Raw genomic sequence first — 25,692 nt, forward strand, 5'->3', positions numbered from 1 at the left:
CAAAAAGTCACGTGCAGGTGAAACACACCCAGCACTGCAATAACAATGTAAGAATTTACATTAGAAACTAATATAAAATATTTAAAAACCTCTGCTAGTTTAGCTTTCCATTTGTTTTTTGTCTTTTATAAAAAAAAAAGGAGGGGAGGGGGAAGAAAGGCCATCTACAAGGTACTGATACACCTGCTGCAGAAATGCGGGCTCCTTCCAGCCCCGCCGGTAGCGTCCTCGGGCTCCTCGCTCGACGCGACCCCGCGCACGCAGACGCACACTCTCGCACACGCACACAGCTGAAACAGAGAAAGCTTCACCTCCGGGCTGCGAGGGCAGCCCCAGCGGTCAGGGCTCCCTGCGATCCCGGTCACCCCACGTGTCCCCTGCCTGGGAAGCTGCCTTTGCTCGAGGTTTTGCAGCACACAAAACAAGTAGCGTTCCTGGTGAGCGGCAAAACCTCCATCCCTTTAAAAAAAGGGAAAAGCCAGCGTGTCCAACCTGGGCTGGATGAGAGAAGGGTTTTGAATGACTAAACTTGGGTTTGGAGCGTGACCGTGGCCAAACGCGGAGCACCAGGACTCCAGGGCTGGATGGGGGCAAGGAGCACCCTGGCGCGGGGGCCAGGGCATCGGTACAAGCCCCCAGCGGGATGCCGGCTGCTTCCATGGGGCTGCAAATTGCCCCTTTGGGGAAAGCCATAAGCCGAGAACAAAAGGGCCCGGAGCCCCCCAGCCCGTGATCAGTCACTGCTGGGACGACACAGCCACTGACGCCCGCCTCCCCTTCCTCTGCCCCCCGCGGGTTTCGCAGCCCGCTTGCTGCCGCAGGAGGAGCGGCGCAGGAGCTTCGTCGCCAGCACCGCAGAGTCCTTCTGCGCTTCTGCGCCCATCCTGCCCGCGGCATTGTCAACACATGCCGTGTTTATGTAGGACCTACCGCACACGGCGACAGCTCGGTCCCTCCCACCCTCGCCGCTCATGCAGCGGAGGGTTTCCGGAGCCGCACTTTCGCTGCAGTTGGGCCCCAGGGAAAGGAACAAAGGAGCCATTTTCATCTCCAGCCTCGCCAGGAACGGAGGGAGAGGGCAAGAGAAAAGACCAGTGTTTGCAAAACACAACAATCGGCAGGAAATTTTCCTCTGGCTTTTCGAGGTTGGGGTTTTTTTTCTCTCTCTCTTCCTCTTTTTTAAGAGGGGAGACATCAGGACAGTTTAAAAACAACCAGGCACCGGCCAGCCACATCTGCCACGTGCAGCCCCTTCTGGGCTGATGTTCCTCTCCTGCTATCGGGGCCCTGTGAGCCTAACAGTGAACGATGCCATGGTCTTTTGGCAAGGGAAAAGGAAGGGGCTACCTTCATGGCAGACTAGAAATGATGTTTCTGAACCGATGTGCCGCTTATGATGATTTTATGGTCTGTCAGCGATTTTAGGGGAAACAGAATCATGGTAGAAATGAAGAGGTGGTGAAGCACGATACATGACAGGTTCACTGCCTGAGAGAGACAGGTCGACGCAGGGCCGAGTTTAAAACACATTTGCAACCTCAGGCTTATTATCCATTTGAAATTTTGGACTCATGTCAAACACAAGGGTTTGGTTTTTTTTTTAAGAAAAGAGAACAAGCAGACACTGCACAACAGAAAAAAATGCTACAAAAATAGTAGGTTGCTGCAAAGCTCATTAAAAACTGCCACGGTCCCAGAGACCTAAATCCAGCTTTAAAATCTTGGGAGGTGAACCCCACTGGTAAACGTGCATTTCGAGATTGTTTCGGATACAGTCTGGCTGCTGCGCAGGCTGGCATTTATCGATAGGGACAGATGCACAGAAAGGGATTCCTGGTTGCTTGACAATTCATCTGCCCTTGCAGCTTCACTCGCAGGGAGAATTAAGGCACAATATATACTCTGAACGGAGGGCAGTGATGTAGAGGATCAAGTCTCTGGGAGGTGGAAGGGCTCTTGTGGTGCTGGACCCCTTCCTCACCTGGCCATGACAGCGCAGGGGCTGAAGCCCAAGACTTCATGCAGCAGAGCCACAGGGTGCAAGGCCATGCCCTGGGCGAGGGGAAAATCGGATACACGAGTCTAAGGGTTTCCTCCGGCCTGAAGATCTGCGGATCTCTTCCCCCCCACCTGACATGACGCTGCCTTGCCCCAGCCAAATACAAGCCAGCAAAGCGGGTCATGGACTCCAGATGCCTACCTAGGAGGAGGGAGTAGTCATCAGGACAGATAAACAGCCGAGCAGCCACGATCCCATGCTGACCTGTCGTCTATCCCAGCATCCTGCGAAACATGCAGTCAGCCAAACATTTTCCGGTGAAGCATCTGAGAAAGGATTTTGTGAGGAGCCGGGGGGACATTTGACGAAGGGAACGGACGATGGGTAAGCAATAAAGCTCGCTCAGTGACCAGCCTGGAGGTTCTCACGAGGGGCAGCGGAGCACGAGCTCCACTCCCCACCCCACACTAATTAAAATAATGAATGAGACTGAAGCAGCCACATTGCCACTTCCCATCTTTGAGTCAACCTCAGAAGCAGCTCACGCAGCTGCCTGCAGCCTCCACCATCAGCGGCGGGTACAGGCCAGAGTGTGAACACGCAGTGGGATGTGCGTGGCTGGCTGCTTGCACCCGTGCAGGAGCTCAGTGGGTCCTGGCATGGAAACGAGGACTTGCCTGCAGGGATCCCAAGCTGTGCCGAGGCCTTGATGATTCTCACTTTGGTTTCCAGCTTCCCTGCACCCACGTTAGCTCCCCTTGCAGCGCTCGAGACGCACAAGAACTGCGCTGCCTTGAACAAGCCCGAGCTGTGGGTGCAGGAGGGAGGCTGCTACCCTGCTCCCCCACCACACGACCTCTCCCCAGCAATCTGCCCCCTCCAAGCCAAGCATCGCTTTCAACTGTTTGTTTTTGTTTTTTGTTTTTTTAAAGCTACACCCCCTAAATATTTCTACTGGTCAGAGATGAAAAACAACACAAGCCCCACTTCTTCAAAGACCATATGATGACCCGATGGTGTCATTTCAAAAGCCATCCAAGAGCAACTGAATATTTGAAGTGAAGAGCTTCAGAATATCATTTCAAATCACTGTTGGCAAATCTATGTACAGTAAACTCAATATATCACCATCCTCAAAGACATTACACACAGCAGGCACCACCTATCTAAGCCACTGAAAATATCACTGTAGGTCACACCAGCTACAAGACTGACTGCTCTGCTCGGATCGTATCCCACATACTTTAATATTGAAACTATACATTCCTTCTCCTGTTTTTAATCACGAATTGAGAGGGAGAGTAGTCCTGGCTTTTGGGACTTCTCTTGTTTCAGCATTGCTGTCACATGTTGGATTTTCAAGGCATTGAGGGTCTGCCATAAGGCTCTTCATCTTTGGAAATATCCCTATCGACCTGCATCACAAGATTTCTCCAGGAGGGAGAAAATCTGTACTCGCTGCTTCTAAACTGCGTTCATTTCCATCCAGATCCCTATCTTTAGCCAACACAAGCCTCACAGGTTTTGGTTTCATACAACCCTGCTTCAGACCTTCTACACAATCTAGAAAAAATCAGCACCAGTGGACCTACCATCTCAGCAGGTTTGGGCTAGGAAAACACCGTGGTGTTTATTAACACTGATGCATTTCCCTTTTTCAAACTACTGGCTCACTAAAATACAAAGGTTTCTTTTCCATTTCCTTCACACACAGGCATGTCCTCTTTCCCCAAGATGAAAATATCCAAGCTCAAGATCTCATTTACTTGCCAATGAGTAAGCCTTTGGCACGGTTGCAAACTTGATGTGAATCAGGGGAGGGAAGGTCCTGTGGGTGCACAGCTCTTCACGATACTGAGGAACATGCAACTTTCTTATTCTTAGACAACTGTTGAGAGGCAGTGACACGACCCTGGAGCTTAAGGGCTGACTTTCACCAGTTTCTCTCTTATAGTTGGTCTAACAATAAGACAGAGATTTCTATTTTAGCAGTTATTTGTCTAATATATTTCCCCTTAACTAAATAGGAAGATTTCATTTCCTTCCCTTCAAACCTTCCCCTCAATTGTTATCTGGCTACCAGCAAAGATCTGTGAGAAAGTGTCTCAGAAATAGAGATTTCTGGCATGCCACCTGTTCATAACTCAAATACACAGAACTATATATAAATACATGACATGGAACAAAAATACACACACACAAGGATACTGGGTGGATTTTCAAATGCATTCAGCGTGCTCCCTCTGAAGTCAATGAAAACCCAACCCAGAGCGTCTGATGAGAGTAAATATGGTGAGGAAAACATACACATAAGAAAGGCAGAACTGGAGCACAAGCCAGCTCGGAGGAGGTGCCTTCCCTGCATACAGCACCGCATCCCTGCTGCGAAGGCTCAAAGAGTTCACAGGGCAGGAGGTCCTAAGCTTTCCAGATGTGTGTCAGAGCCCAGAGAGGGTCTGATGGACTTCTCTCTGCCCTGTGCTGATCTCTGCAGGAATAGCAACAACTGACCTTCCAAATGTCCCTTCTCCACGAAGATGTGGATTTTAAGCTCCTTTTAATGAGAGCTAGCATCTGGAAACAAGGAAGAGCAGCCAGCATCGTGGCAACGGGCCAGCTCTGCTGCAGGCACCCCCAGCAAGCTTGTACAAGAGCAGTCCATGGGCTACTGTTGGCGGATGGCTTTGGGACAAAACTGTAGTTGCTGCCCTTGCCTTTTCCCGACTGCCACAATCGTCTGTTTGTTCGTTATCTTGCGGGGGGACACTTGGGCACGTCATTTTTGAAGCTGGACTGGTACATTTTCATGTCGCTTTCTCACCCACGCTGTCCCCTGCATATACATCTACAGCACAGAAGGGATGCTTAGTGCTAACCAGGACAATGAAAACTGGCCAAGAGATCCCACGGATGAATGCAGTCTGCCGCAGCACAGAAATCACTCTGGCTGGCACATACAGATATCTGAAAGTTTGTTCTTTCGCAGCAGGATTTTAAGATGATCCTCTGAGTTCAGACAAAATGACAAACTCATTTACATGTAAATTGCTTTCGTAGCTTTGCAGAAAGGAAGGTTCTGCCGAGCAGTGTTGGACCCTACATTTGGCCTGCCTTAAATTATAATATAACAACAATTATAATAATACAAATACTACTTTGTACACAAAGCACGCCCTCCCCTGCACACCCTGGCATGCTTCGGTAGGTCCTACAGCCGTCTAGTCAATAATCACCCTCTCTGCACAGAGAGACATTGAGTGACTTGCCTCAGGCCACAGAGGAATTCTGTAGCAAGTTCAAGGAAAGCTTTGTGGCTCCTAGCTCTGCTTCTTGACCAACATTAACCAGCCTCAAATATATGCAAAAAACATCAAAGCTGACTGTGCCAGGAAGAAATTAAATCAGAAAACAAACAGAAACCCAACCCTGGGGTACTGTGAGGCCTCCTGGACTTTGCTGTTTGATCAGGGGAGTTAAGTGTTAAAAGCTTTTCTTATACTTGTATTACGATCACACAGCAATTGCGCATAAATCACCGAGTTAGCTTGTAGGCAGACAGGGGTGGAAGGAAAGCTGCACCTCCCCTGACAAGGAGCGAAGAGTTGTCATCAAAAGACAATGGGCAGAGGAAGGCTGGGGAATAGCATCAGAAACAACCTGCAACAGCAGCAGGGGGTAAAGCCTGCGGTGGTTTGCTGCAGCATATCCACAGGGGCCAGCATCTCGATGCAGAGACAGAACCTGACCCTGCAGAGACCGTCTCCTCTGCACACCACGTTTGCTCCAAGGAGGAAGCCACAGGGATCTAGAGAGAGGGTCTTTTCAGACTGATTTTAATGCTTTACAGTTCAAATCTATCTGAAAGGAGGGACGTCAGCAACAAGAAGAGCCACCACAGCCAGGCTAGAGGGGAAAATGGAGCTGCACTAAGACACGACCCTGCTGGAACGGGGAGAATAGTTGGCTTTATTGAAGCTGAGTCTCCTCTCTGCTATGCCAGGGCAGTGGAGATCTCCATTTCATGTGCTTTCAAGCAGCCCTCTGGATCCTGCAGAACTGCTGAAGTTGTCCCTGTGAACAAATGGTCCTTTCTAGCTTCTCAAATTCTGTACAATAGCAAGGAAAAAATACTTGACAGTATCTCTTTAAAGATAAACACACTGTAAACAGGAGATCTCCCCCGCCCCGGTAGCTTTCTTCCTCCTGCTTGTGCAAAACCAGAGGTTGCGACCTTCCCTGGGGTTCAGGCACAAGGACAGGATGCGCGAGAATAAAGTTGCCTCTGTTTGCAGCGATACCATAGCTAATAGCACCAAGACCAACACTTAAAACATGCCTAATTTGAGGGCAGGGAGGATCTGGGTTTGTTTTTCTTGACTGAACTAGAAAGTTCATCTTTAAATCTGTTCAGCTTCAAGCATGTGAGCTTTTGGCCTCCTTTAAACAGGGGAAATACCATTCCGTTTCTGAAAAGAAAAAAAAATAGCACATGGAAGAACAGTTCTGCAGTCAGTAAAAGTTTGGCTAACAAAAGGACTCCAGAGTCACGTAAAGAACATTTAATCCATGGATTATAGGCTCGCACCTGGCAGAAATGCATGTGTAAATACAGGCGTGCAGAGCGTCTACACCCTGGGCTAAGGCAGAGGGGAGTTCTGTAGCTAGGAGAGAGAAAGGATTCTTACTACTAATTTTCATAGTTAAATATTTCTCACTCGCACTCACACATACGCAGGCTGTTCCCAGAGAGCTCAGCCTTGGGAAGGATAAAGGAAAGGGCTCAGTTCGGTCTGGGCTGGTGCTGAGTAGCTCCTCTTCTGTTTGCAGTGGTTGTGCAGCAAACTCTTTTTGCAGGCAGAGTTTTTACTGCATTAATTATCCTGTGAGTCACTGGGTAATGGACAGTAACTTGGCTCTCCCAGTTGTTAGAAGGGTGTAATTCAGCTCTAATGCAGCGGGTTGTCGAACACGGCATCTGGCAAGATGGAAACTTTCAGTTTCTTTTCAGGCCAGCTGTACTCCTTTGGAAGTTTAAACTGTAAGACAGTAAAGAGAACCAGTTAATGTATATCGCTGCAACCTGCACAGAAAAACCGTTGTAAAGGCAGGCAGCCCCATGTTATTATTATTTTTTAAAACAAGAGGCTACTAAGAAAACATTTCCGCATCAGTATGTTTTGGACAGCAGTGGACATTAGATAATGTGGCCTGCGCCTCAGCTGCCAAAGTAAAGTTCTGAGATTTCAGCCCAAGCACTGTTTATTTCATCAAATGGATTCTGGAGGGTTTCTGCCCCCATCACCATTTCCCCTCCCTGACCTCTCTGAAAATTCACAGCACAAGTATCTCCCCTCCTACCTGACCATGTCCCTTTCTTTTCACCTACCCCGGCCTCCGGAGCCCCCGTTTGCTTAAAGGGGGACTTACGGCAGCTTTCAAACTCTTGCTCGTACAGGGTGGGATGTAAGGGAGCTAGCATGGTTCTGCCAGGTGACAGGCTTGCAAATGGCCATCACCTCCAGGAGGGCAAACCGTTGCCACCCTGGCTGGGGAGAGCCAGCGCGCCTGAACAGCATTTCTGCTCCAGCCCTACCCACCTCTGGTAAAAAGGCTTTGCAGAGTGCCTGTACAATGCCTCATATTCACACAGGCAGCCGGCTGCTCGGGCTGTTTTGCAAACACTGATTGAAGCACAGGGAATGGAGATTTTTTGCCCCAGTCTGGTTTACACAGCACTGTCTCTGGCCAATGTTTCCCAAACAAGGGAAGTGCACTGGTCCTGTCCTGCCGTTGCTCCAGGGCATCCCGCCGCAGGCTGGGAAGCCACCCCAACACCTCTGATCCCAATCATGACTGTGTGGGGATGGAGGTCCAAGGAGCCTTACCACCAACCCTTCTCACAACCACCTCTGACCAGGGCCCATGCATTCACACAGATGTCTTAAAAACAGCTCTGTGGGGGGGTGTGGGAGGTGGGGGCTGGAATCTCTTAGGCTACAGATCTGCCCCACAGCTGGATGGCAACCAGTTCTGGACAAGCATTGCATGCAATCCCAGTGCCCAGACTGAGGGTCCAAAACCCGTGGTGGACAGCTCTGGAAACCAGTTTGCAGGATGATTTTGTTTTTAAAACTCTGTTGCCCCCATGGTGCAGCACCGCCTGACACCCCAAAGGGACTCCCAGGGGGAAATCTCACCGGGATCCCACACCACCAGTGACAATCCAGAACAGTTACAGATGCAGTGGTCCTCTCCTAGGAGAGTCCTCAGACCAAGGCCAGCAGTGCTGTAAGCTTCCCAGGGGCTACGTGAATTAGAGAGTGGTGCAAGGGGACAGTGACCTGCAAATCATCCATCTTCATCCAATTACTTGTCTTTCTTCCCGTAAGTGCCCCATTTCTGAAGGACATTACCACACGCTCAGTGGCAGGTTCCTGCTAAAGGAGATCCCCTCCATCTGCCTGCTCCACAGCAAGGGCAGCTCTAGCATGAATTTGCTCCTGACCTTGCTCCGTTTGCAGCTGTGTACAAGGGTAACCTGCAGTTGGTACCCATTGACCTTAGTATGCCGGGCTGGCCGTTCAGGGTCTGACCCATGATATGGGGGCACGGCAGGAGGATCGTTCAGGATAGTGGCTACCATAAACTCCCACTCTTTCTCCTCTAGGAAACATAAACAGCTCAAGTTCCACTTATGGTTGTTTTTTTTTTAAACTCAAGCTCTGTGTATATCTTGCACCATATAATCTAGTGGCCGTACACTGCCCAGGGGATTCTTTTGAGTTCAATGTCTAGGGTATGTGAAAAACATGCTAAAGATACTCAGACAGATCATTTCACTTAATCTCACTTAACACAGGTGGCTCTATGTAGCAACGGAAAGACTATCTTTGCAGTGCTTCGTTCTACCACACGAATATCATCACCAACAGCCAGGGCTGCTGAGGAACGCCTTCAGTTGGCCCAAACCAGGATCCTGCAAGTTACAAATCCTTGGAGGAATCTGGATGCTGAAAGATCACATTTCATCTCAAGTATTTTCCTTTTTATAAACAGGAGTGGTTCCAAAGCAATCCTCTTGGAGAAGCCATCCTTTGCATTTGTTTGTTTTTCACTCTTTAATTTAGCAAAGTCACAGTAACTCAGAACCGAGTGCCTGCTCGCTGTGCCAGGAGCTGCCATGCCCATTGCCTCTGCCTCTCAGCGGAGAGCGAAGGAACATGAGCCGTCCAAAGCCTTAACTAAAGGGCCTTCAAACCACAGTGCTCCTGGGCTTCCATCTCACTAGCAAAAATGAGCTTTGGATTAGGTTTAACGGGATAAAAGCTGGCCTGAAAGTCACCGCACAGCCAGCAGCGTGCTCCCCTCACTCACACAGTGAAGAACACCCTGGCATTAAATCAACTCTGGATTAAACAATTAAAGCCCTGAGATTTTCCTGGGGGGAGGGGAGCAGGGCAAGGGATGGGAGGGCTGCTCTACAAGCCAGGAAAGTTTCTTTAGAGTCTGCAGGGAGCTGTAAAAAATAGGATTAAAAATATTACATGTCATTTCTGCCACTGCTCTTTGAAGTCAAGCAGAATATTTATATGGCATGCATGGGAGACAGAGTGTTAAATGTTCCCCAGGAAGAGATCACATGGCAGGGGGAAGTTTAGCACCACACAGCAAAGCTTTATAAAGCTCCCTTGGCTGCTGCTATAACGCTTCCAGGCTGGTGATGGTCCTCTGCACGCTGTGCAGGGGCAGCAGGTGAAGGCCAAGTAGCAGATGTGAAAAAGCCCCACCTGCTCCCCAAACCCCAAAAAGGAGGCCCCTACAACAGATTGTTCAGCAGTAAATGTGCTGCCACCACTTTCAGCCTTTCTGAAAGCGGGGAAGGTGATGTGCCTGGAGCTGCTGCCGAGGACACTATGCACGGCATGGAGGAAACCCCGCCACCTGGCCCCGGTGCTGCACCGCTGTGATTTGGGGCACTCGGATACTATGGCAGGAAAGATGCTGGCGGAAAGGAAATGCAGTGTCCCACATACCCATCCCTGCCCTGTATTTCTCGCAATCCCTTCTCTCAGTGCCTTAGTTCACAGCAGATGTGAAGGTTTAGCAAGGCCTCAAGACTACAGGGCAGGGCTGCAGCCTGCGAGCTGAGGGGAGGATCAAAGGCAAGCTGCAGGACGGGCTGAGCTCTCTGGGACAGTACATGGGAGATATGGGAATGACGCAGCCTTACTTCCTCTGGAGAATTCAGATCTTCTAAATCTTCCAGCATTCTCTCTACAAACTCTTCGGTCAATAGGATCTGCAAAGGAAATACAGTCGTTTACGCCTTTACACTCCTAGTTTTAGCTAATTGCCAAGAAACAGAATGACTTCTGCAGAGAGCAGACTGTACCAGCGCACTCCTTCCCCCATGTCCTTCTCTCCCACAATACAAAGGTTTGAGGGAAAGGAGCTCCTAACTTTGCCTCCCACCCCAACCACTGCAAAAAAATGTTAAAATTATACAGCAATCTTTTTTGACCCTCAATTATCTTCCTCAGTCTAAAATTAGAGGCTCGGCTTTAGACAGACAGAGTGGGGAAGGAGGAAAAGGAGTCAAGATAACAACTGTTGGAGAGACAGTGGGAGACAGAGATGCTTTCATCTGATCCATTGAAGTTAAGGTCACAGTTTAATCAGGAAACAGGAGCACAGGGAGAGCCTGAGACCCATACAGAGCCGGTGCTCTGGGCACGGGGAGGGCTCTGACCCGAGTGCAGCACATCGTTCAGACGAACGAGACGCTGGGTAGGGGAGGTGCTCCCAGAGGTGCTGGCGCTGGGCACCTCCACGTCGTATCGCACGTGCCCATTGCGCGTGCCTGTGCTGAGAAAGCTTTTGACTCATCTCAAGGCCAGACTGGCAAGCATGAAGTGGCCCAGGAAAGCGGCTGCTGACGGGTCAGAATTCTGGGCTGAGGGCCACGACCCTGGCTCCATGGAGCCCCCCAAACCAGAGCCACCGGGGGGAAACCGGCCCCGGGAATTCAAAGGGAGGAACTCCCACTTTTAAAAAAGCACGTGATAGCCAAAGGCAAACACGTCCTGCCTCTCTTCACAACAGTTGTAAAGGCCAGAGCTCCAGGCAGGCCAGCTGGCTTGGCACAGGAGCAGAGACAGCAGTGCGGGACCAGGCAAACATCCCCACGCAGTGAGGGGGCGTTGGAGCAGCATTCCTGGGAGTTAGGTTGCAGCAGTATCCAGCAGATTATTCCCATTTCAGCCTACAGGTTTCTTTCTTCCCTCCTGCTCCTCCTTTCCTTCCTTTGCTCCACCCTTTCCTCTGTCTCTGGCGTTGCTTTCCATCCTGAAGCAACACCATCCCCATGCCCCCTTTCTCACCCTTCCCTTTCCCTGTCCTCCCCAGCCACAAGCTCCGTGCTCGCTCCCAGAGAAGGGACCGCTCCAGCACCAAACACTGACAGAGCTAAGTGCCCAGCCCCACCGCTCTCCACTGGCCCAGCTCACGTCTGGAAGAGGGGCAGCCAGGCTGTCCCACCGCCATGCAGGAAGCCACCTCCCGTGCCCACCAGCTCCTTGGTCCCAGTAACACCAGTGGGGAGCGAGTGACCGCCAGCATGCCAAGGGCTGTTTGGCAAGTGGAAGCCTCTGGGCTCCATTTTGGTAACACACAAACAGGGCTATTGGACAGAAAGAGAAAGGGAAGACTCTCGTCTCCCTTTCTTCCTTTGGTTGGCAAGAGAAGAGGTCTGGAAACACCAAATCCAGATCAAAGAGCTCCCAGGTGTCTGCAGTTCTCTCCCCTTCAGCCTTGCCATCCTGCTGCCATTGCACACAGATTTCGCAGGGGATGAGGAAACTGCAACCTCCCCTCTCCACCACATTCCCCTCTTTGCTTAGCTTCAACCTGCAGCAGGCTCCAGGCCAGGATTTATGACCAAGCTGCTCAGCATGGATGCAGGCACCTCCATCAGGCCTTTCTGATCATACCTCGAGCCTGAAAAAACCCCGCTTCAGCTAGGAGCCAGGAGCTTGCTGCTTTGGACAGGCTCTGCAACCTGGCACCAATCTGCAGACTGGCAAGCTGAGAAACATTGCACTGAAACACGCAGTACCACCGCAAACTACTGCAGTCTCCTTGCAGGAGCCTGTAACTATTCTGCCTGTTGAACTGGAGACACTCGTTTGTTGACTGTTTGCAGGAGGAGGAAGCTGTCTGTCCGTGTCGGAGGCAGGAGGGCAACCCGATCGCTCAGCTCAGAAGGAAGAGCTGGGTGGGGAGTTGGGGCTCTGCACGGAGCAGATCGGTTTCTGCGGAGGTGCAGCCTGCAATGGGGTGAGGGAATGAAAACAATTTGGCAGACATCAAAATCTACAGAGCAGCCGGAAAAAGGAGGAGGAATTGGTATTCACAGCAATCAGGCAAGGAGGAAATGAATATTCAGCCATCCACGGATGAGCAAAAATGCCAGAGGTTGGGATGGGTGAGAGAGCAGGAATGAGGAGCCGCAGCTTTGGCAGGGGGACTAGAAGACAAGCGCAGCAGGAAGACCCCTGGGCGCTCCCAAGGTGCCAGAGGCAGGAGAGAAATGGGAACCACGTGTGCAAGGCAGCCAGCTGCTCTGAGGCTGGAGGAAAACAAGACAGGGTGTGCAGGGGTAAACAGCAAAGGGTGGAGAGAGTGAAGGGGGGACAGGTCAGGTCCCAGCTAAGCCACAGGCTCCCAGAGTAGGGAACAAACCTACGTGGAGCACTTTGGCTAGTTCTGACCTGGGGTGCAACCCCCTGCGATGGCTGAGCCTGTCTGCAGCTCACTGCCCCCTCTCAGTGAGTTTTGGTAATCCAGCTGAAAAAAACCCCAAATTCCACTGATTTAGTGAGCTGAACTGGCTCCCTGAAGGGCCTGACAAATGCAGTGGGACAGGAGTCCACAGCTCAGCTGTCTTGTGGACCGTGTTTGTGGGATCAAAGCAATGGCAGCCTGCTCTATGCAGCATGCTGAGAAAAGATTGCAGCGCTGTTCTGCAAGCCCTGCATAGACAGTTAACTTTGGTGGAGGGCAGGCATCACAGGCTGCAATGACAAACTGCTGCAGTGACATTCATACAGTGTGTCACTCAGAGCCCATCCTCAGCAGCCTGAGTCAGAAAAAACCCACCCCAAACCCTACTACCCCACGCTGCTGGGGAGACCTACTCTCCCTCCTGGAGAAGAAGGGAGTCTCCGAAGGGAGGGTGTAACCAAACGCAGAAGCAGCCATGTCCCTCGGCACTCCTGAGCTCTCCTGAGGATGAGGGGGAAGGCATGTGTCCGTGGCACACCGGCTGCTGGAGAGGGCTTTGAAGCAAGAGGTATTGTCATCCTGGATTCACGTCTAGACAAGATTTCTCCTCTTAAAAGTAGCCCAATCAAAACGGCCCAAGAGCATTAAGGCCTGTGCTCATAGATCAGGCTGCCATCCCCACCTGCAATCAGCAAAACCACCTTCATGCTGGTGAGTGAGTCTTTGCTCCTATGGAGAAGGATGAGAATAAATCCAATCCCATCTCAGCTTCCCTCCCTCACAATATTTCAGGTTTCCAGTTCTTGTAGCATGCCTGCTCCTGCACAGTATGACACCCCATTACATTAACACACACACGTTATATGTGCATGATATTAAAGGTGACATTCCCAGCAAATAAACATGACAGACTGCCATTGCTCTAGGCACCTAATTTAATTTCCTCTGGGATTTAAACCTTAGAAGCTCAAATTAAACAAATAGGCCCCGTTCACTTTATATTTCAGACCTGGATCTAGAGTTTTCCTCCAACGCTGTTAACTGATCTTATCAACAGGACACTGCACAGAGATCACAATGATGAAGCAGCTTATTCCCTTCCCAAAGGAAAACAGAGCCCCGCTGCTGTGCTGCAGCCATGGGAAACGCCGACACTATTTGGAGGGCAAACGAAGCCATCCCGTGGGCACTGAACAGGCCTTTTCTCCCATTAAATCTCTCAGCTGGTGTTGAGGAAGCAAAGGAGCTCTCCCAAGCAGCGGCGGGCATCCCGGGTGCCGCAGCGGCCAGGCGCTCGCAGCGCTGTGTTTTCACAGCTCTGTGCAAACACTCCCGCCGGCCCAGCCTGCCGAAGCTGGTTAGAGGGTGTAGCTCAGCCTTTGTAATGGCTGTTTGCAGTATGAACAGGGAACGGCCTCGCCAGCCAGCTGCGGGTATCTGAAACATCTCCTTCAGCGCTGCACGGTCCTGCTCACACCAGGATCTCCCTGACCTGACCCAGAGAGGCTCGGACACATGCTATCCCATTGCTAGCAGGTCTAGACTCCATTTCTGTGTGCTTTGCAGCTCTGAGATTGTTAGTCATGCTGCAGATGCTTGGAAGATGATGACTAGCCAAAAGATTAAGTCCCTGTTTTCTATCACAGGCACCTACCGCACAACTGAGGTCCGAAGTTTGGGTTCTTACCGCCTCACTAACAGCTGCATGTGTCCAGACACGTTACAAAATACCAGGCTAGGCTGTCTCATTCAGGTGGATGTGTTCAGGGAACACACGGGCTGCGTGCATGATGTCTCCCTCTCGTGGCAAGTCCCACCTGAGCTTGCTGAAACCTCCTTCTTACCTACAGGGCTTACCTACGGGTCAACTGAAGGAGCTTGCGTTGAAGCTTTTGGTGTTGAAGCTTTCGTACCCACAGATAGTTGAGAAACCTGTATTGTGACTTGTTACAGGTACGTGGCTGCGAGTGTATGAAAACAGCCGAGATCTAAAAATGTACACAAGGTCATGGGGCTCTAGACCAGATCGGCTGACTTTGAAAGCAACCGGTTCTTAGTAGAACATTAAAAACTTTATAGTCAGCTTATAGGTACCACCCCAGAGTTAACACCCCATCTCTCACTACAGGGTTCAACCCTACCATGAAGGCTTGAAATTCCCTATCTCAGGAAAGACTGGATGGGGCCAGAGGTTACACCGATGTTGAAAGCTTGGCACAGCTGGCAAGCCTTTGATCAAGGAAGATCCTCAGAAGCTGAGCTAGGAATCGAGCTGCAGCTCTGTCCAACTTCAGGAAACATGCTTTGTCCAGGGCAAGACACAACCGATTGGCCCAGGCACAATTAAACAGGGGTGCTTTTACTGATAATACCCAATTTTCTTGCCTACCTAGAAACAAACCAAACAATCCCACATTTTGCCTTAGTGCTTTGTTTGCTTTAAACACTGCCACTGGCTTTTCTAGCAGGTTTGTCAAAGAAATGAAACCATGTTTTATTAGTTCTGGACTTAGTACAGAGCTGGCTTGTACGGCTCATCCAGAGAAGGTGGGGACACATTGCAATAAACCCCTATGTAAACCATACCAACCCTTCTAAGAAACTGTTCATCCATCCAGGTGCCATGCCTGGAATGGGTGGAGCACTTGCACCCTAAGCCCCATGTCATCTGTTACATCTGCAAATATCCAGCAACTTTTAGGAGCCCTTTGCCCTAAAAATGTTTCAGCTTAATTCCTGTCAACAGCACAGCAAAAAGCGAAGTTAAACTGCATCAGCATTTCCCGTTGAAATTAAACATTACCAATAAAACCCCCTGACGAATTACGCTTTGTGCCACTAGCATCCCCCAGCCCGTCTCTCTGCTCTCCCCTTGGCTTGGCCTTCTTTGCACTGCCTTGCTTTGACTGCAAGCAGTTCAGGGCAGAGGCCTTCTCACTGCATCTTTCTATGTCACGCCCAGCCCTGACACTGTCGTAAGAGGCCACCTTGCTGCCTGAATCCACCACAGCTCTCATTGCAGCCTCAAAGGTACCAGTATTGCAACAAACATCTTTGATGGGAAATTCCACTGTTGCTTTTCCAGGAGATTCACAACCCTCCTTGTAAAGGAAAAACATCCACTCACAGATGCCTCAGGGACCCTATTGCTTCACACCGCGATGTTACAATCCCAGAAGAGGAAGTATATGATGACACTGAAAGATTTTGACCTTGTGGGATCTCTCCATGACATTCCCAACTACGCGGCTGATCCTGGGGACCTGGGCTCCAGGCCCAGCCTGACGAGATCCGTCTTGCAGGCAGGGCTGCTTTGAGTGAACACATGAAGTTTGGCTCAGCTGGGGAGAAGGCTGACAAGGGAGCCAAGACAACAGGCAATACGAATTCTTTCAGAGTGAAAAAGCAAAGGAAGAACAGGCATTTCAGGGAATGCTCCAAGTGGGTGGAAGAAAACCTACACAAAGTAGCCAAAAGGTAGTTTGAGTAGGAAGGGAGGGGCATTAGGTGGCAGGATAGTCAGTCGGCTTAAGAAGGATGAAAGAACTTGACTCATCCAAAACTAGCCTGGACAAAGTACTAGAGAACATGCTGCAGGAGAGCTGACATGGGGAGGATCGTGATGACCTAACGGGACATTTCTACCCTAGTGTTAGTTTCTCCCAGTGTCTCATTCAGCAGTGAGGAAGAAGAAAACAAAGGGATAGTGCAGTGAGGTTTTGGGGAGTGTCTGGGGAGGACAATAAACTTATTGGAAAAGTGTTAGCTTAGATTTCCTAGACCTGCTCAAGAATTTGGGGGAAGCCACCCAAAGGATTCTGAAAAAGTTTTTCTTGGGGTAGATGCATAAAACTGCTTTGGAGAAGAGCAGGCTGTAGTTGCACACGACTTAAACCAGTTTGTGGCTGTTGTCGTTAAACTCACTTATGATAGGCGTAACGCATCTATTCAACCTTGGGGAGACCAAAAATCAATCCGTATCTCTTCAGGACAGGACTTGACCCACAGCTGCCACTTACAAGCGAGCATCTCAAGCATCAGAGCAGCTCTTTCAAATGTTGCTTTGAACCTCTGCTGCTGCCATTATGCCAATGTGCATAAATGATTTAACATGTGGTATAGCAGAGAGAAGAACCAGATGTGCTCATTTCCAGGGGAATGTCCTAACTCTACCGGAACAGAGTCATTCTCTTGTGCTCTCTGTCTCTGTGACTAATTCAGTGTTTTATATGATGTGGAACAACTCCAATTGGATGAGCTGAGGAAGAACCAAAATACCCTATAGTTGTGGTGCCCATGAAGCCAAGAAGTAGAAATAGGGGTTCAAATAAAAGGAAAGGAATAAAATACGAGTTTCTCATATCCTATGCAAGTGTTTTATCCCTCAAATATTGATCAGAGAAGGCAAAACTTCTAACAACTCCAGTTCCATTCTGCAAAACTAGATTTTTTTTTTTGCTGTTTTTATTTAAGAAAACCTTCTATTTCTGGTTTCATTCAACACAAAAGGATTTTTTTTTCAGCTTTTGGTCTCCTTAAGGCTTTTGTTTCAGCAAGAAAAACTGAAAATATTTAAAGATTGGGCTCAGTCTCATCTTCTTTTCCAGATTTTTCACTTAGGTTGCCAAACCAAAAGAATGGATTGTCCCCCATGACCCCACTCACAGTAATCCCCCGCCCCCGCCACGACTGCCAGCATAGATAGCGCGTGTTGATAGCTCCTGAATGCTGGATGCTTCCCACAGCCTCCATGTACCTATCCTGCCTACAGGCACATTTAACATTTTCTATGAGAAGTTTGACCTTGCTGTCCTAAGCCTCAACTTATTTTTCCATGCTGGATGCCTTGGTTTTGAATTTTTTTTAAAGGTTTTTAGGGGAAAAGGAATCAAGTTATCTCAGAGAGGTATTTTGGAAAAAGTATTTTTTGACAGTACTAACAAATGCGTATGATCATTTTGTGGCAAAGCAGGAGAACTAACCCTTATGAGGAGGGCAATGAAGGTTAGCAAAAAAGTGCTCTGGAGGTCAAGGGAAAATCTTTCTCCCAATCGTGAAAATGCTTTGCCAAGTCAGAAGCCTCTGAAAGTCACTGTTTGTCCATAGCCTTTCACAGAAAGGCAGAAAAATGTACTGAGGAGCCCTTCTTCATGGAGCGTGTCCCAGCCCAAGGCAGCTCTGCCCCAAACACAGGGCAGAGGTAGCTAAGGACTAGTTTTCCCTCTGATCATTCCTCTGAGTGGCGAGGGATTGCTATGGCACCATGGCACATCAGGACTAAAGGCAGGGAAACTCTCCAGCGCTCTCAGCGTTTCTGCTGGAAGTCAGTCCGTGTGGAGGAGGAGGAGAAGGAATTTGCCAACTTGAATGAAGGGGAGGAGAGGAAAGCAGAGACGGGCCAGGATGAGGGGAAGACAGAGACACAGAAAAACAGGATGGAGGGCAGAGCAGAGGCCAAAGCCGGAGGCAACACAAAGGGCAGGGAGACTGGAGGAGAACCCCATTTCCACAGCCTCAGCATCCACACGCTGTCTGCTGGACATTGTGAATGGGAGGCGAGCAAGGAGCGTCCTCCAGCAGTGGCTGGTACCAGAGGATAATACCCCACCGCCGCTGTCAGCTCCTCAGCTCACGTGGAGGCACAGACCTTGTGCCGAGAAATGGAGGGTGCCAACTGCAAACGAACCATACTCTCCATCTGCCTAATAGGATTCGTTCTGAAACAGAGTAAATTACCTGGAAAAAACCCCTCTACACTCAGAGGCCAGGAACATCGGGCATACAAAACTTTGGAAACGGCTGCACAGGGATTGCCTGCCCCATGCTAATTTGGCCCCAGCGTACGTCTGCCGAAACAAATCTGTAATCACAGGATCTCCTGCCGTTTTTCTCCCACAAGACCTCTGCCCTGCTCAGTCCTCAGGATGGTTCTGCTCACTGAATGCAGTATTAGTCATCATTTCTTTTCATTATCATTCACGTTGTTTCTCTGTTCCCTCCTACTCTCTTCCCCTTTATTTAGTAGGCTCCATCCAACTACTGCCAGCATGGATTACACTGGAAGTACCTAATCTTACTGTCCTTACCGCTCTCACAGCCTCTGACGTGCTCAGCCTCACACTTCTGCGAGGCAGGGAAGCGCTCCTCTCCGTGCAGCAGATGGGGGAGGGAGCCTAAAAGAAGCTAAGAGACCTAACAAAGTCACGGAGAAAATCTGCAAGAGCAGGGAGCTGAACATGGGTCTTCAACTTCCAGCCTGACCTGTACCCCACAGAGATCCCTTCTCTCTCCTGACCTGCAAGAACGAATTTTAATCTCTTCCTGAAATTGTTTCTGGTGTTCATCTGTGGAGCTGTAATGCTTGGCAAGCACTGAATTAATCTTCACAGGATGACTGGAAAAAGGTTCTCCTGAACAGAAGGGGGGAAATTAGCGAAGAGAAAACTGAGTCTGAATCTCCACTTGTTGTGGGTGCCCATCTCAAGACTTGCAGGTCCTTGTTTTCCAGCCCACTCGGCCCTGCAGCGTACAGGGGTATCCGCAGAGGAATTCCTCCCGGCCCCCTCCTGTCGCTGAGAACACAGATCAGACCTCAGGTCTCGAGCCAGCCATCCAGAAAGCAAGGAACACAAACTCACTTGCCACCTGAGAACATTTTAGCTTAAGACTTTGGAATAGCATTGAGAAAGAAGAGAGTAGTAGAGGCAGGGACAGGATCCAATTCTCCAGGGCAACATTTAACAGGCTTCACCATGAGACTATTGTGATTTTTCTGCAATTACCTGCCTCATTCACTACACACCTAATTTTGACAAACAAATGAAGTGGAAGTCCTATAGGCAAGAGTCTACTTTACTCCACACTCCTGATTCATCCCCCAAACACGCTGCATCTTTGTGCACTGAATAAGGCAGGCATGCTTTGTAAAAAATATATACGATCCTTCAATTAGATATAGTATCGAAATACACATGTGTAACAGGGGCAAGGCTAAAGTGCAGAGATATTTCTTAAATTCTGTGTGCTAGATTTTGCAGTTAACGAGGACTCTTTAACTACAGGTTTGTTTTTACTGCACTGTATTGGCTTGTATGTCAGAGTCTGCAGCAATATCTGATGTGTAACATGTACGTTGCACATGATCAAAGACCTGAGTGTCATTTTCTTCCCTAGAACAATGACTGCCTAAAGCAGCAGGAGCAGAAATTATCTAAAGGTAGTGTTAAACAAACCTCCTCCTCCCCTCTGGGGAGAGTAAGCAGTCCAGGTGAGCAAGGTAGGAGGGGAGAACAGTCTGCTTTGTGCTAGATGGGCAGAGAGCTCCACATAAAAGCAGAGGAGCTTTGCAGAAGCATGTCCTGACTCCCATCACTGGAGACTTAATGATGGTAATTCCCAAAGGATGATGCATGCTGACAGGCTTTGACACAAACTACCCCAGGATAATATTAATATGTATTAAAGGCTCAGGCAACTTTATTGGGACAGGCTTGATCAGTAACACATTTCAACAGAGTGTCTCTATCATCTGCCGGAACATAAGTAAGGGAGGGAGGGAGAACACACACAATCTCACCTTGCTTTGGGTAGGTTTATAGACAAACAAGGTTGATCTGTAATGAATTGCACGCTTGGCACAGCTCAGATGTTGGACCAAGAACCGTGGACACTCCACCACGAATACGAATGCCACTGTGGGGCAGTTAGTGACTGTAATGTCAGAGTATGTCTGCACGATCAGCATCCTTAACCCTCCAACACGGGGCCAGACACCTCCTGCACAGCCTTTCTCTGTGCATCTGGAACATCGACCCCTCGGAAAAGAGAGGTGCTTGGGAGGCAGTGTGGGGGCTCTGCTGTCACAGCACTGGGGGAAGGGGGAGTGGAAGAACCAGCAGCGGAAGCCTTTGATCGTGTGTAATGTTAATGCAAGTGTTACACATCAGAGACTTTGCCACGGTAACTAGCATATAAACAGGAGCCTAGTGTTAACAAGGAGGACTTCTTGAATATGTTTGTACATTTCTGAGTCAAAGCAATTTCCCTATTCAACAATACATGACACAGTGGAAGAAGTTCACAAATAAACCAGCCTGACATGCTTAGACCTTTAATAGAATTTAGCTTCTTAGAACTAATGAAATGTTACTTAAATGAAGGGGAAGAAAAAAAAAAATCCAAGTACTTGGGAAAGGTGCCAATTTGACAGCTCTGGAGAATGAAATAACCTAATCATCCCCAGAGCGTGGGCAGCAGCAGGACAGGCTTCCCCTACTAACATGCCTCGAACGTGACCTGGAAAGACTGTTGATAGAAATGGGGTGTACCATCGCCGTGGTCTAATGACTCCTTGCCTTTTCTGCTGAGACTGCTAAAATGGCTCCCGCTGAGTACCAGCTGCGGTGGTGATACAGACACCTGTCTGGTAGGAATGGCACTGGGACCTGCCAAACTCCTGTCATCTGCTAACCCTCCACCGGAGCCCAGCGACTCTCAGCTCATTGCTCAGCCCGGGCAGTGGGGGCTGATAGACTGTGCTGCAGCTCTCCGGCCTGTCCCACCTTGGACACGCTCCACTCCAGCCCACGAGATGTAAACAGGAGGTACTGTGTTTAGTCTGTAGGTTTGGGCTTTCACTGTACCAAACCTCAGGCTCAAGAGGAGTCACTTTCTGGCTGCTGCAGAGTCGAGGCCAGGATTTTTCAGGTTCTCATTCCTCCCGTAAGATAGGGAAAAAGTCCACAGGAGGAGATGCCTGCCATCTCTCTTCCTCTCCATGGTCCCTCCATTTACTTGTCTTTGCAACAAGCCCCTGCATTGCAGTGATCTGCTTTCAGCTGCCAACTCTCCTTGGAGCTCATCACTGTGCCTGGGGTCCCAAGCGAGGGAGGAGGAAAATCCTCTCTGGGCCTTGCTGTGAAAGCTTGGCGGGGCTTGCCAACTCAGCCAGCCCAGGCTGCAAGGGACTAAACCAAACACAGCTCGCTTCCTTGGAAATTTTATGCACCACAACTTCTTTTACTTCTGAAGTAAAGCCACATGAACCTCCCTCCTCCGCTCCCAACACCACAAGGGACTGCTGAGCACGGATCAAGCCTCCTGTTGCGTATTAAGCCAAGAGCCTCAGACACTCCCACATGTATCTCTCACAACCGGGCGCTCCTCCTCTTGTCCCAGGCTGCTTTTAGCCTCCCTTCCTCCCCCACCCAGTCTGTCCTCCTTCATTCTCATCACAGGACGGGGCAGGAGCCAGCAGCAGAGCCGGTCACATCAGACGAGAAGATCCAATCAGTTGACCTTGTGTAGGAGACAAAAGAGGGAACTTGCTTCTTCCCACCTCTCAGAAGCCAGCAATTCTCCATCTTTCCCTCCCACCTACTCCAAAAAACTTCCATAATTTTCAGCAAGCATGGAAGCAAACAGGTTCATAGGGGTTAATATTAGTTACACGTCTGAATGGTGACCTAATTATTGCCATTCTTCACTGTTTAGAGGTTACCTGACTACACATCAATACATTTTGAGATGTGATGTAAATGCAAACAAACACTCTTATGTTTGGAGTTAACACAGTCACAAGATCCTGTGTATCATGTGTTGGCAAGCGCAGGAACCAACAGCAAATGACCCACCCTTAAACCTGACCGTTTGCTGTTAATCATTACAGGAGCGTTGCACTTTCCAGTCAGTGCAATCAAAGCATGCAAGCTCTTTGAAAATCCCTACACACAAGATGATTCTAGCCAAGATCAGCTCCTTTACAAGTTGTACTGATTTCAAGGTATGATGTCCTCCAGACGTATGAATACGGGCGGTGGCATGCCTTGAATACAAGTCATTGGAAGGTTAACTGCAACACTGCAATGCTGAAACAACCCCCTGCCTTACAAACAGAAGGGGAGGCAGGAGTGCCACAGTGAATGGAGAGACGTACTGCATGCATATAGTCTCTCAGAGATGGGCTTTTCTGAATAAACACATTCCCCAAAGCTTTTTTCTTTTCGCAGTATGTTTATAACCATGAAGAAATTCAAGGTTAGAATAGCGCTGCACCATCATATCATTAGTGCATCACTGCTCCGTAGGGCTGACCCTCGGCACCAAGCAGATGGGGACTTTCCAAGGAAAATATGTGACACAGAAAAAATCTGGGTGCAGAAAACGTGTGGGTGCTTCAAGCAACCACAAGCTTTTGTCAGAGAATCAATAGGAAAGAGCTAAAACTGAAAGAAGCTGTGCTCTCTGTGCTGCTCTCCTGTTAGGGACGATGTAAAACTGAGATCTTGGCTCTGCAGGATCACAGCCCCCAGCTTTCTAGCTCTTCCGCCCTGGCTCCGTTCTTGTTTAGGTCATTCCACTCTGCCTCCCCAAATTCCTTTCTGGAAGAAATCAAGAGTAAATACAGCCTGTAAAGTGTTCGCTGACTCCAGGAAACGGACACTACTGTATTCACAGATGATTTTTGAACTTTCCAGCCACTGCCTATCAATTTGAGCTCCATTAATATAAATAGTAACAGTTCACCATTATTTTCTGAGTCCATAATTACTGAAAATATTACGCAAGAGCTATGAGAGATGTTGCAGCAGAAAATACAGGTTTGTTACACTTTTAAACCAGATAAGCCCTTAGCAGGATCATTTTTAGAACACAGTAAAGGAGGAAGGGGAGAAAAAGGAAGGAGGCTCTCTCACTTGTAACCAAGGTCCGTGTGCTGCATAAGGGTGCTCTTCTGTAGCAAAGGCTCCTTCTACTCCCGTTGATACAAACGTGATTGCTGTATCCCCTGTAATACTTTTATATGTAAAGTGCCGTCCATGTAAGAGCCTTCCCCTGGGGAATGAAACATACGTGCATGAACTGAGAGGGCGCGAGCAGCATTCAACAGGATGATGAAGTATATCACTACAGCTTTTGCCATCAGCATGGGAAACCATTTTGAAGGCAGCAATTATTATTTTTTCAGAAATATATGAATGATTCGCTCCAAAAAGCAGGTCACAAGCCTCCTTCTGAGGTAGGGAGTTCCCCCTTATCTCCCCCCTTAATCGCAGGGCCTTGTTACAGAATTAGAATACATCTAAATCCCACGGCATGCCTATCCCCATGATGTACTTAAGGGCAGAGGACTGCCAGTCTTTCAGTAAGATGAAAACTGCAGAAGAGAATCCAGACTCCACATCACGTGGGAATGTGAGGATGCATTCCTAAGCAGGCTCATTGGTGGGGACAAACTTACCTACCTTGACAATACCTAGTAACACATTTCCCTGGTGCTTGACAAATGTAACCTGTATTACTTAAGCAAATGCTTAGAAAATACACATACATGACCATCTACAGTATCACTTCCCTTTTTTTCATTCAATGCTTTCCAGAGGGAAAATCATGGCTCTGGTATTTAGGCTCAGAGCATGTGTGACACGCATGTATGGCTTCCAACATGCAAGGGGGAAAACTTCAGGTAAGATATATAGCGCCTAACAGAGTCACAGTTGCTTGATGACTGTCAGCTGAGCTGTGGTAACTGATCAGGACAGACTGTTCACACATTTGTGATGTAAAATAAAATATGTTTGTATTAACTATCCCATTGGTTTCTCAACAGGCACAGGCAAGTGTGCACCTGCTGCTGATAACTCTGATACTACAGACGTAACTCATTAAGCTAATCACCTGCAATCATTTGTCTCTACCCCACAGTTCGTCTTTATGTTAAGGACTACATTTGCCACAGGTATTTTTAAAAACAGTGCTGACTGAAACTGTGGAAACCTAGAAAAGTCACTCAGAGTGGTATGTGCAGCCTGAACCTTCCAAAGATGACGTGTAGAGTATGCACGCAATGTTTTGTTCCTTCAATCATGCAAGTGACATAATTTGTCTAAAAACCGCACTTGCATGCATAAACTGACTGCAAACAGGCTTTGCACAACCACTTGTGTCTGAGTCCATAAGCCAGAATTAACAACTTAAGAGTTTTCTTTGACAGAACATACTAAAACATCCCTTCTTTATCACAGAGTTGCCAGCATTAGGCTAATAAAAAAGCCCCTATGCTAACCCTGTCCTATTTCAGCACTCAAAAGACACTGGAGGACATAAAAAGAATGAGAAATAATCTTACCACGATGAACACACATGCAAAGAATCATCTGTTTCTAATGTGTTTTGGCAAAACATCTCAGCTCTGGCCTTTAAAGACCCATTGCATGCATGTCTGTATGGTGAAACAATGCCACAAGGCAAAAGCGGCATGTTAGCACAAGCTGAGGAGGAGGACGGCTTCACTCACCTTAGACAGAGGGGAATGAGAGCTCCGGACTCCTGGTTAAATTTCAGGTGTACGCTCTCCAGCTGTCTCGTGCGGATTAGCTCATGAGGAATGATAGCTGCTGAGCTCTCGCTTTCTAAACTGTCCTTACGGCTTCTAAGAGAAGAGACAAAACGCATATATTTAGGATCCTGGTGCTGTGTGCTATTTCTGGGGCCTTTCAGAGCGATTGTGTGAATATTGAAGGACGCAGGAGCGAACTGTTACGAAGACACACGTGAGTTTTCATCACCCCTACAGAGACGCAGCCTCTCTCAGACTACCGGTCACAGCATGCAGCCCTTCTCCTTGATTTGATGACCTAGGATCTGAATTGGTGCACACACATGGTGCATCCCTTCCCAGCATATAAGAAATAAAATTTCTGGGAAGAACTGGAGCAAAACTACACTCTCCAAAACCCTAAACCACTATCAAATGGCTTGGGAGAATTACTAGGTGTGCTTTCCCTCCTGCTTTTGCTTTATCTTCAGGATTTTTTAGGCAGTGGCCTGCAGGAAAGAGTTGTCCAGTCCCTTGTGCCCTTGCTCAAATATCTTTGAGATCTGAGGCATCCCTACAATTTTCTCCAAATCAT

General features: G+C 48.8%; 1 protein-coding gene across 4 annotated transcripts in view; it reads right to left on the reverse strand.

The window, feature by feature from the left end:
* The window catches only part of SUFU (SUFU negative regulator of hedgehog signaling), a 100,282-nt gene continuing 74,590 nt past the window's right edge, over window positions 1-25,692 (reverse strand). For 2 of the 4 annotated variants that reach the window (XM_082310696.1, XM_082310695.1), the window contains exons 9-12: window positions 25,077-25,211; window positions 23,476-23,614; window positions 10,230-10,298; window positions 1-7,035 (exon numbers count right to left, since the gene is read on the reverse strand). In XM_082310696.1, the coding sequence (XP_082166822.1) occupies window positions 6,946-7,035; window positions 10,230-10,298; window positions 23,476-23,614; window positions 25,077-25,211 (433 nt within the window). In that variant the 3' untranslated portion in view covers window positions 1-6,945. Of the gene's footprint in view, window positions 7,036-10,229; window positions 10,299-21,987; window positions 22,079-23,475; window positions 23,615-25,076; window positions 25,212-25,692 lie in introns of those variants that run through there. The other 2 variants (XR_014228057.1, XM_082310697.1) reach the window with 2 other exon arrangements.

Source organism: Platalea leucorodia (assembly GCF_965183815.1).
Source record: "Platalea leucorodia genome assembly, chromosome: 4".
In the NCBI taxonomy this organism is placed as follows: Eukaryota; Metazoa; Chordata; class Aves; order Pelecaniformes; family Threskiornithidae; genus Platalea; species Platalea leucorodia.